The following is a 12749-nucleotide window of genomic DNA, read 5'->3' as shown; positions in this document are numbered from 1 at the left end:
TTGTACATATCCAGTTACATAACTATGCTGTCCACTAGGGGTGGGCACCGGTACAGAAAAAAATCATGTCCAGGTACGGTCCAGGTCCAGAGGATCAGGTCCAGATCCGAACCTGAAACTGGATCTAATTGAGCCCTGAAAACTAAAAATGACTATCAACTCTCCTTTTCTTCGCACTTGATATGTTATTGTATTGGACCGGTAAGGCCCAAAACACAGGACGCCTGCCGGTATAATCTGTCCATTTTCTAATCCGTCCAAAGTCCGGTCCACTGATTTTTTTCAGGCCCGTTTTTTTTCTGGACCGGTCCAACACCGTACCGGTACCCATCCCTTACTACTGTCCATACACAATCTCGCACACAATTGCAAGCGGCACTGTAAATATAAGCCTCGACCACCTTGGCTGAGACATTTCCCTTGATTCTTTTATTTCGCGTGTATGTGGCGGGGAAGGGTGCAGCGTCACTGTCTAGACCATTAACCCGAACGGTGCACCCGTGTCATAAACGTGAACGTGCGATCGGCAATACACTCTGAGATGGCTCCGCCCACTTCCCTGTAAACAACCAATGGGAGAGCGCTAAAATGTGAGCGTCCTTGCTTCCAGGAACACGAAGGTCGCTTCTTATCACGTCGTCCATTTGGCTCCGCCCACTAACAGCCAAACAACCAATGAGAGACATTCTTGAAGTTCACACGGTGATTGACGGACCGTGATTGACTCAGACTTTGAGAGCACAGTGCCCATTTGAGTCTTGGTGGTGATAGAAGAAGGGTTTTAAGACAACACAGCTTGTAACGTTATCTATTCTGTTGGAGTTGGTTTTGATCGGAAGCAGGGTGTCATGGCTGCCCCGTGGCACCACCCGGGGATCACCAAAGACCAGGCGGAGGGACTGCTCGTGGCAGCGGGCATGCAGACGGGAAGCTTCCTGGTGAGAGACAGCGAGAAAAGGGAGGGGGCCTACGCACTGTGCATTTGGTACGTCACTATTTCTGTATGCAGGCAAACTTATCGACCTTATATACTCCTACACAACATATTTATTAATTCGTGGGCATGTTGATATTGTTTATTAACCCCACTGTACGTTACCAGTTGCGTGATTTAGCTGCAGCAACGACAGCGTTCACAAGTTGGGCGTGAATCCCGATCACTTCCGGGTTGCATGATATGGACTCGAAAGAGTTCCACGACCCCATACCTTCGCCAGATGATGTCAACATTAATCTTTACGACTGATATTCCATTGTAAATCATTAATGCACTTATTTTCTTAACATATGATATCATCTGATCGTTTTCTATACCCAAATAGCAGGAAAGGCTATGCAAGCATGCCCTCATCAATTATGAAAATTAGGTCCTCATTTGCATTCTCTATGTCTAATGTTATCTATTTAAGGAAGACCTTTTACCTTTAAATGTCACTAGTATGGAATTCACATCATTTACCACCTTGAAATTATAGCACAGGTCAGGTATTGTTCAAATGCTAGATATCATTTGCATAATCTATATCTATCAATGTTCCGCCTTTCTATCTCGTTAGTTTGCTTAGATTTTTCTGTCATGGCATGCAGTGGATTTGTTAAATTCACAGAAATAATGAAAATTTGTATGTGATTTAAACGATGAGCAAAAAATATGTAAGACATGAATTAAGCTATGTACAAATAATTAAAAAAAATCACTGTTCATCAATGTTCTTTAAACCCCATCTTGGCTCATTCTCTTTAAAAGTCAGAAATTAAGTCAGATCCTGCAGTTCCAACAAGGCTGCTAGTAGGCCAAAACACATAACCACAACAGCTAAAAAAGATCATGGTCCAGAACAGGAGATAGTCAAAGTCAAAGTCAAAGTCAAAGATAGTGCAATGCCTGACATTCTGCTGCAGTACTGTAGAGAGCCACTAGGAGGCCCATTATTGAACTTGACCTTTGCTAATCTGATACCTACACATCTAGAAAATATCATGAAGATCCATCTACAGCTTCTTGATAGGTCTACCTAAACACCACAAACGACCACAAACGACACAGAAACACCACAAACGACCACAAACGACTCTAATATGCAGTGTATATGGGTCAAAGACCTTGTGTGGCACTCTGGAGACATTGTTTAATATACATTTATGAATTTAAAAAACGCAACAAGTCCTACGTATTCACCAGTTAATTCAAGTTAGTCCGCTGGTTTCAAGATCAAAGCAATTCTTGGTCGCCATGTTGGATCGCCTGTGCTAGGGGTCTGCATGGAGAAGTTCTCGATACCTTCCTCGGTTCCATAGTCGACATGGCGATAAACCTATGGAAGCCGTTGGTTCATAGATTATAGCATACCGCAATTGTATCATTTTCAACTTATAAAACTTGTATATTAAGTGTTTTTCAGCCTCAAATGCAAGCAAGCACGATCCAACATGGTGGCCAAGAATTGCTTTAATCTTGAAACCGGACTAACTCGAAATAACTGGTGAATACGTAGGACTTGCTGCGTTTTTTAAATTCATAAATGTATAAACAATGTCCCCAGAGCGCCACACAGGGTCTTTGACCCATATACACTGCATATTAGAGTCATTTGTGGTCGTTTGTGGTGTTTCTGGGTCGTTTGTGGTCGTTTTTGGTGTTTAGGCACACCCCTTCTTGATATATGCTGTCCACGTACATTAACACACTCAATGACAAACCACACTAAACATATAATTTTTCAAGTTCAATGGCTAAAGTAACAATACGAAAATAAAATTTGTGAAGGACTGACCAATGTAGAATCCCAACATCATGAACATTTATCTAAAGTGCTTTTGTAATGTATTTGTTGAGCTGATGGCGTCTGATATTGGCAATGTTTCCCTTTTAGACCATTGATTTGCATTGCTACAATTCCAAGAAATGTATAAATATTTAACAACTTTCATTTTATAGTAAGGTCACACTGACTTGATCTTATGGATGACATCCACGCGCTCATTGATTTTTGCTTCTTTAAAAAAAATAATAATTATGGCCACATGTGACCCAAAAGTTTCCCTGGTAAATCAGAATGTTATGCTTGCTAAGCTAGAGGATCTGCTCTCAAGGCCACAGCGCCCTTGTTCCCCTCTATAGACAAGTCTTAGAATAAACATTATTGAAATGGGAACGAGTGTCCTCAGGCAGTTTAAGGCCTGTCAATTTTGGTCGAACATGAAATTCGAACTTGTGTGACCGCATGTGACCCCGCCGGACTGGACGTTCAGTTTAGAGCGGTCCAATGTCAGTATCTAATGTTACATTGCGAAAACAAGTTCCTAATTACTTTTCTTAAGACTTATTAATGTTGAATGTTAAAGATATTGATCTAGTATTTATCAAATATTGACATAACCAGATGCGGCTAACAAAAAGGGACCCCCGCAAAAGCCGCTTATGGTACCGTCCGGACGTTCGAACACGCGTTTTTTTTACAAAAAAATGATTTTCTAACCCAAAATATTCAGGATCCAGAATTTTCTTGTCATCATATATTGAATATGGGTGAATTACGTCAACTGGCCAAATTTTGTTGAAAACTGATAGTTACATCAAAACTTACGGCCACATAACTGCTCGACTGAGGAGAATCTGCGGGTGTCACAGGCCTTAAACTGCCGTAAGTCCTGACGCATGGTCTTAGTAGAGGTGCACATACATGTAAGACAAACCAAGCCTTGTGGAAGAATGGACTGGAGGTTTAAATTTAGCAGCATTTTTTTGCTGGATTTTTCTTAGTTTTGGCATCTCCAGAGTATGACTCATCCATAAAATGTATGCTGACTGGCAAAAAATCCTATTCCAGACGTTCCATGAATTTTAGTCACGTAGTCACATTGTTCATATCATGCATCTAGTCAGACACTTTATTGGTACCATTCTGTGGGTGGGTAGACGGTTATAACGTCAACATTTGTACATTATCATTATAAGATCAAATTGTAATTAGAACTGTGTGTGCAATTATGCGGATGTGTATTAGTGTACGTGGGCGTGTGTGTGAGTGTGTGTGTGTGTGTGTGCGTGCGTGTGTATTATCAAGGGTCTGCATTGTCCCCGATAAGCGCTGAATTCAGAATCATTTTTGTTATTTCACATCTTCATCTTCTACTTCAGGAAATTGACTTTGTCCTTGTATGAAATAAGTATCCATTTTCCAATATTTTTCTGCAATCTACGGCATTATATTTTTGCTCATTTTGCACACTTGTGTAATTGTGTGGTCATAACCTCTCTCTTTTTGGAAACAGTCGAAACTTGATACATGTCACCCATATGATCGAATTAACATGGCCCAACATTTGTTCATCATGTGATGACCTTTGTATGCTTTCCAGGGACGAAGGTCGCGTGAGGCAGTATCGTATCCTGCCAACGGGCAACGGTTATCTACAGATCCAGGTTAGAAATGCGGATACTTAGGCCACACCAATTTAATTTCTTGGTTCACGGATTTTTTCATAAAAAATATGGAGCGAAAGGGCGAAATAAAAATGAAAATAAAAATTGTAAAATGGTTGGGGTAAAGGTAACGACTAATCCAAAACATAAAGAAAAAAAGTTTTCAGCTTGAAAAAAGTACAAAAACACTATTATTGTACAGTAACAGCACCTGTACCCACACTTTAAGGAGCTTATGATATAAAGGCCAATTTGCTACCCCAGAAAGTTGGTGAACGGTCTCGTTAATGGTGAAAATTTGCTGAGTGGTAATTTTTATTTTTATTTCCAAAAAATAGGAGCGAGCGAATCCGTGAACCAAGAAATTAAATTGTTGTGGCCTTATCTACTAAAACTGTATCCATGTTTGGGTTGTAAACAATTGGGCCATAATCATTATTGGCTTTTTTATCATGTCAATCAGACAATAAATATGCCATGGATTATTTCAGGTACTGTAAATAATGCATGAATTTTTGCGGTGGTTTTGTGTTCTTGGTAAATAAGTTAGGCCATAATTGTTATGGGCTTTTTTATCATGTCAATCTGACTATAAATATGCCATTAATTATTTCAGGTACTGTAAATGCATGAATTTTTGTAGTGGTTTTATGGTCAGACATGGTTTTTGCGGTAACCTTTAAAGTCTAATAGTATGTAAAATTTACTGAAGCAATATAAATTGATTTTTGAAGACTACATCATTCATGCAAGGAATTTTGAAATTTTCAAATGGCCAGCAAAAGTGCCAAAAAAGGCCATAGAGAGCCTGCAATGGAGGCTAGGCACCCCGTGGTCCCAACAGATTTTGAACAGGTTTCACCACCAGCACTGTTTAAAGTCAGACTAATATTATAAATTTCATTTTTAATACCACTTTTCCAGGGTCATGTGAACAGACTGTACCCAACTCTCGCTGATCTGATGGAGTCTTACAGAACGGACCCCCAAGGTTTGGCCTGTCCCCTGCTCTATCCAGTTCTGAAGGAGAACACAGTGGTGAACAGACCCCAGAGCAGGTCACCCAAACCAGTCATCCAGCAGCCACCAAACATCAGAAGAGGTTAGGTTTAGTCTCGTAGCCTTTATGGGGCTGTATGGGTGTTTGTCAGGTTTGTTCGTATCCTTGTTGTGCCTAGCGACACATAGGACAGTATATGTATTAAAGTTTCTTTGGGCTCCTGTTTCCCGTACTCTAGAAAAACCTGCCAACACTAGCCATTTTTTTTGGGGGGGGGGGGGCGCTTCTAAAACACGACCAGTAGATTTCTAGCGAGGACACGATCCCTTCACATGCAAAGTACCCAATTACCACGTACTGGTCTAGTGGCACGCAAGGGACAGGGATGAATAGTTCATACCTATTCTATTCTATACCTAGTCTATTAATTAACGATTTTTCGTCGACCTTTTTCTTTCAATAGTTTGCTAGTTATTTGGAGTCGAGCGTTATATTTCCTAATGCAATAAAGCCACATTCTTACTTGTACTGAGTTAGAACTGCGTACCATGATTCTTTTACGTTCAATTTTCGACATTTTGGGTACTTCGCATGTGAAGGGATCGTGTCCTCGCTAGAAATCTGAAGACTGTATATTGTGCCCATTTAACTCGGATTGTCTGAAAGGTCTCTCTTTCATTTGTTTCCTTTTCACAGACGAGTTGCGAATACATGTTTGTAAACCACACCGCCAGATCTGTAATGTTTCACCAATAAACTACCAGTATCACTCCAATATATTTCAATAAACACACACTGTAATAGCGCAAATGGATAGTATCAAGAAGGTTATTATGAAATGAACACAAGAAGCAAACCCTTATGAAAGCAAAATTTCAATATGAACGATTGTATAAGTGATAAATAGTGAAATATTATCGAAAAAAAAGAAAGCACACCAACGTGGATTCGAACCTGAGACCATAAGTTAAAAAGACTACTCGTTAATCCACTACGCCAAGATACATTACTATGTGTATAGGCGTGCTAATACAACTGAAGTGATAGAGCGCGTGATAATACGAGACAAAAATTGTTGCAGGTCCATCATTTCAAGAACTCTCTTCACCTTTTGGTCATCAAGTAAACTTTTTAAACCGTTATAAATAGAACAAGGAGGTTATATCAAGGACGTTAGTAGTAACGTCCTTGGTTATCCTCCCGCACAGTACCTGCTTGGTGCGTGTTTATGACATTTACATCATAGACAGGGTGAGAATGGCCCGCCACTCCTTCGGGCTATTCACACCGTAGTAATTGGCGTTGACCTTTCCTCGCTAGAAAGTTACTTGGTGTGTTTTAGTGTACACAGTTGAGTCACATAGCTTCCAGTTGAAGTAAAAACGCTGCCTGTCCTATCTAAGGCCACATCAATTTAATTTCTTGGTTCACGGATTCGCTCACTCCTATTTTTTGGAAAAAAAAATAAAAATGAAAATTACTACTCAGCAAATTTTCACCATTAATGAAGCCATTCACCAACTTTCTGGTGTAGCAAATTGGCCTTTATATTATAAGCTCCTTAAAGTGTGGGTACAGGTGCTGTTACTGTACAATAATAGTGTTTTTGTACTTTTTTCAAGCTGAAAACTTTTTTTCTTTATGTTTTGGATTAGTCGTTACCTTTACCCCAACCATTTTACAATTTTCATTTTTATTTTTATTTCGCCCTCTCGCTCCATATTTCCCGATTCTGCACATAGGAGTCAATTGTTACGTAGTCTAAAATTCCCTTCCTCATCCCGCATTTTGTGCATTTTATGCAGGTGATGACGATTCTACCATGTACTTCCCAATCATCATCATTCCGACCCAAGGCTCTGAACATTGCGGTCTCGAAGGCCGATTTGTTCTCAAAGTCTCCGCCATCGGTCTGTCATTGCTCGATCCGCAGACTGACCACGTGCTGTACCTGTGGCCGTTCCGACACATTCGCAGGTACGGACGAAACACGACCGCGTTTCTGTTTGAGTGCGGGAGAAAGTGCGCATCAGGGGAGGGAGACTTTGCCTTCCGTACGCCCTGCCCCAACGATGTATTCCTTGCGGCGGATAACCTGCGGAAGAAAGTGTTTCTAATGCGGACAAAAGTCACCGTCATTCCTACGGACGCATCAAAGCGCTGTAAGCTCAAGGGCGACTACATGCTTCAAGTATGCTCGGAGGGCATCGTCCTCCTGAACAGTACAACAGAACAGCTTGTGTACGATTGGCCGTACAAAATGATCCGTCGGTACGGCCGGAGTAAGACAGACTTCACCCTAGAAGCAGGCAGTAGGTGTGCGTCAGGCGAGGGCACGTTCACCTTCAAATCCAGCGTACCGCAGCAGATCTTCCAACACGTGGACCGCGTGAGAGCTCACATGTTGCGAGCGAAGGGCAACGAGGCCGTGCCCAGGCAGCCACAAGCCACGGTAAGTATTCGAACTTCAACTGTGAAAAATCGATTGTCAGGCAACGGGGATTGTGGTAGACCAAGAAAAACTTGATTGGAGTGTGTTAGGAGGGACATCAAGGTGTGCGGTCTAACAGGGGTGGACCCACTGGACAGAGCCGCATGGAAACGAGGTGTGAAGACTATCCGACTGCTGCCTACCCGTGTCAGGGACCCCAGCAGCAGTATAGTCAAATAATGAATACTACAAGTACAACTATCAAAATCATAAGAGGCCACACTAATTTGATAACTTTTTTTTTTTAAAATCTTACACAGAGTATGGTATGCCAATCAGTAGATTTACATGTATGGCAGGTACTGTAAATGCAGAAATGTTTGCGGTGGATTAATGTTTGCGGTTTTTGTGGTGACCACTTCACCGCGAACTTAAAACCACCGCAAACATTTTTCTATCATGGTATTAGACTACAGTCTTTGGTGTTACCGTGAAATTAAATCCCCGCATTTACAGTATTTGCTCATTTTGCAGCTGCTTTGTATTACTCACTCACTCATGGTTTGATTATACTGCTGGTGGGGTCCCTGACACGGGTAGGCAGCAGTTGGCTATACTTCACACTTTGCTTCCATGCAGCTCTGTTCAGCGGGTCAACCCCTTACAGTATAGTTGAACGCTATTTTTGAAAACGGCCAAGAATTTATACATGTGCAAATGTCATCCATATAAGCAAATTAAAATGGCCTTATGAAAGACCATGTCGTAATCCCTTAACTTAATACTGACCTATCTGAGTATATTGCTGAGTACTGTAAAAGCATTTATGTTTGAAGGGAATTTAATTTCGTGGCAGCTGGAAAAAGGACTTTTCGCTGTGGTTTTAAGTTCGCTGTAGCACCATGCACTGTAGTCGCTTACTGCCATAGAAAAATGTCCATGGTGGTTTTAGGTTTGCGATGAAGCGGCCACCGTGAAAACTGCGAACATTAAACCACCGCGAAAGTTTCTGCATTTAAAGTACCTGATGGCATCTCAGTTGCTAACAATTTCAGCACCTTGGACAGACACTGCTGCATTTATTGTAAAACATTCCCCTTTATCCGTGGGGTAACCTAAATCCGCCATGGGCATTTAGGGATATCAAATAGACGGATGGTGGTTCAAACTGCAATATTATCTTTATTATGTAGAGTATTTTCAAAATATTGCCACGTCCATTGACCTGATATCCCTAAATACCCTGTTTAATAAAAACAAGATGTAACGCTAGTTCACCTTTATTCTCGAGGTAACCTTTATCTGTTGCATTTAACACCAGGGTATTTTGGGATATCAAGTCGACTGACGGTGGTCTCAAACTGCATTCTTCTTGTCGGCTATGAAAGCCACAGAAAGATTTGAGGAAAGCTAGAAATGCTTGCATCTTCCATGCTACCAATTTGAGTCATGCCTACAAGTACCAGAGTCACCAACCTAGGATTGATGTGTTCAAAAAATTGTACTTTCCCAGAACTATCGTAGAGTGAAATTTTAGTACTGGAAGTACAGTAGGGGCATTTTTAGTAGCTTTAAAGATGATCTTTATTGCTCGACATTTGTACATGGTGCAATGTATGGCAACGACTGTTACGCAAAGTACAAAATAGGTGTATAGAATAAGACTTAATATCCTAATTAACATAAGAACGCTTTATACAGATAGATGTGCAGAAGTTAGGTGTGACGGGTCCTTCAGTGTAATATAACCAGCTGCTGCCGCGCCGTGTGCCTGCGAAGCTGGCGTGTTACACCAAACGGCGGTTATACTGGCTATATAGATACAGATACAGGTACAGAATTGGAAGGTGGTAATAGTGCAAGTGATAGTGTATTGACTACTATGTTGAAAATAATTAATGGTGAAATTTCAATGTATGTAACTATACATGTACTTTGAGATCTAAACATGGCTACGATAGCTGTTTGCTTTTGAAAAACATGACACAGAACTTTGATGTTGGTTAGACATCCAGGTAATAAGATACGGCAAAAAGTAGTTACTCAAGCAACTGGATGTGGTTTTGGAAATGGTCAGACGTTTCAACTGGAATCTACCAGTTTTCGTCATTGACACTGAAGTCTCTGGGAGAAACTGGTCTTTTTTGCCCTATCTATATAAGAATGAAGACAATTTTAGCTGTCCAATATTTCTAGAATCCGATATTTCCAAAAACCATATCCAGTTGCTTGAGTAACTACTTTTTGGCATATGACACAGAACTAATTCATTTCCTATCGTTTTATTACAGAGTAACGAGTATGTGGACGTACCCGGGGTGACCTATGCAGAGTTGGCCAGCTTTGGTTCACAACCGAGAGCGGCACGTAGTCAGACTGGACCCTCCTACATGGACCAACCTACAGAGTACTCAACTATCGTGTTTGAGTAGGACACAATAAGTTGTTTCACAGTTTGCACTGCTCATGCCTTCGTTCATTAATTCATTCAGACAGGACCCTCCTACATGGACCAACCTACAGAGTACTCAACTATTGTGTTTGAGTAGGACACAATTAGTTGTTTCACAGTTTGCACTGCTCATGCCTTCATTCTGAAAGCCCCAACTGAGATGTCCTGAACCCATTACTTGAACCAGCATCACCCAGTTAACACTAGTTCACCTTTATCCGTTGGATAACCTATATCCATTGTTTTTTAGAACTGAGTATGTAAGGGCAATGAGTCAATAGACAGTCTTTTAAATCATAATGATTTAAACTTTCTTTAAGCTTTCTTTGAACTGTCTTTAAACTTGCTATCCCCAGATACCCAGTTTTTGAAAACAACGGATATAGGTTACCCATTGGATAAAGGTGTACTAGCATTACCAACTGAGCGCAACTGTACGGCTGCTGCCAGTTGAGCCACAGGGACAATTCCTGCAGTGTAATGCATTGTGGGTAATATGTCAAAGTTGAAGTCCCCTGAGAAATGTTTAGGCAAGATAGCCTCCGTTGCAATCTTCGAATGGGGCTGTCTGAATTTTAGGGGGTGAGGGGGGTTTGGTTTGCGTTTTTCAACGTTGGCTAGGTTCCCTTGTGCCGGGAAAGGGAGTTTGCTGTGGAAAGGAGTTTCGCGCCACCAACACCCCCACAACCCCCAAATAAAAGCAGCCCTGTTCAAAGACTGCAACAGAGGCTGTAGACAAGAACTGTTTACACGTTAGGGGCCTTCACCTATGACCTTTTGCATGTGCAGTCCAAACTGTGAAATGCCTTATTTCAGACAATTGTGTATATATAAAGGAATTCTGTGCAATCACTGAGTTAGAGAACAGTTCTTCATATATAGCCAAGTGTCTTATTGAGCCAGTTTTGAAACTTCTGTAATTTTAATTACGATAATCTTATTTTACTCCAGCAAATATTATTCATTACGTAGTGCTTCAAAATTGCAAAAATGTGTCATTTGAACACATTTTTTGATAATAAGTAAACTTGCACTTCAGAACAAAAAATTGATGATAATATGTTGATAGTTTTTTCTGTCAAAGCTTGCTTTTATGACAAAACAAAAGAGTTTTTAATTGAAAGTCTTCTTATAAAATTCTAGATACATGTACATGGAAAATGTATATTTATTGTATTAAAGATATAATATTGTGTTTTCGATTGTATGGTATTCTCTGGGAGCCTCAGAACTTATGTGAGGCCACACCAATTTAATTTCTTGGTTCACGGATTTTTTCATAAAAAATATGGAGCGAGAGGGCGAAATAAAGATAAAAATTGTAAAATGGTTGGGGTAAAGGTAACAGCTAATCCAAAACATAAAGAAAAAATTTTTCAGCTTGAAAAAAGTACAAAAATACTATTATTGTACAGTAACACCACTTGTACCCACACTTTGAGGAGCTTATAATATAAAGGCCAATTTGCTACACCAGAAAGCTGGTGAATGGTTTCATTAATGGTGAAAATTTGCTGAGTGGTAATTTTTATTTTTATTTTGTTTTCCAAAAAATAGGAGCGAGCGAATCCGTGAACCAAGAAATCAAATTGGTGTGGCCTGAGTGTGCAAAAAAATCAAAGTCTGGCAAAAGAAAGTTGCCTTCATTATAAAATCTAAGTGGTCCGGAATGAACAAATGACTTAACACTTGCATGTGCATGTACAATGCATGGTATACCAAACAATAGATTATTACAACTTTTTTAACTTTAGAATTGACGTTGTCATTCTACAACATTAGTATTCGTTTTCCAATAATTTTTTTGCAATCCATGGCATATATTTGCTCATTTTGCAGCTGCTACTTTGTACAATTTATAATAGACAATTTTTTTACAGAATTTGTTATGTGTGGATGTTACATATATATGATTGGATGAACACAGCCAGTAACCTGACCCAAGACTATTTTAAGCCATGAATTAATATTTCAATCACTACAGCATATTGTATCTCTTATGACAGATTTGGTGTCTTTATTATATAATACTCTTATGACATCAAGGTTTCTATTTCACTTGTATCAAATGCAAATTGGTAATTTTTAACATTAGATGTATTAGGCAACAATTTGGATCTAGTGGTATACAAACACAAAATTTTCCATACAAAATGTTTATTAAGTTTTATGCAGTATCAGTGTGTTGTGTCTACAATTTTACAGATTTATGCAAAGTTGGGTCATATACCAAAAAAAATGTACACGTTTTTTCCGGCCACCTGACAAACAAAAACATTTTTGATATGACATCTGAGTGGTGAACATGTTGTAGAATTGATGTTGTTTTCTAAGCTCTCTCATTTCTGTTGAAATAGAAAATTGCATTTGTACAAAGTATATCTGTATAATTTTGATGTCAAAATGATGTTAAAACCAGTGTCCTGAATCAGATGCAATC

General features: G+C 39.8%; 1 protein-coding gene across 1 annotated transcript; it reads left to right on the top strand.

Annotated features, from left to right (window-relative positions):
* Window positions 1-581: 581 nt before the first annotated feature.
* Window positions 582-10463, top strand: LOC118417787. The gene is made up of 5 exons (XM_035823504.1): window positions 582-985; window positions 4363-4426; window positions 5351-5528; window positions 7232-7878; window positions 10149-10463. Exons 1-5 carry the CDS (start codon window positions 849-851, stop codon window positions 10287-10289), a joined length of 1167 nt encoding a protein of 388 aa, XP_035679397.1. The 5' UTR covers window positions 582-848; the 3' UTR covers window positions 10290-10463.
* The last annotated feature ends 2286 nt before the right edge of the window (window positions 10464-12749 follow it).

Source organism: Branchiostoma floridae, chromosome 6, assembly GCF_000003815.2.
Source record: "Branchiostoma floridae strain S238N-H82 chromosome 6, Bfl_VNyyK, whole genome shotgun sequence".
Classification (NCBI taxonomy): Eukaryota; Metazoa; Chordata; class Leptocardii; order Amphioxiformes; family Branchiostomatidae; genus Branchiostoma; species Branchiostoma floridae.
This window is presented reverse-complemented; position numbering and strand designations above follow the sequence as displayed.

Bases quoted from the DNA above. Each gene is read 5' to 3' on its own strand.
- LOC118417787 (XM_035823504.1), top strand. From the start codon at position 849: ATGGCTGCCCCGTGGCACCACCCGGGGATCACCAAAGACCAGGCGGAG. The intron at 4,427-5,350 runs GTTAGAAATGCG...CCACTTTTCCAG, and splicing joins ACGGTTATCTACAGATCCAG to GGTCATGTGAACAGACTGTA. The intron at 5,529-7,231 runs GTTAGGTTTAGT...CATTTTATGCAG, and splicing joins GCCACCAAACATCAGAAGAG to GTGATGACGATTCTACCATG.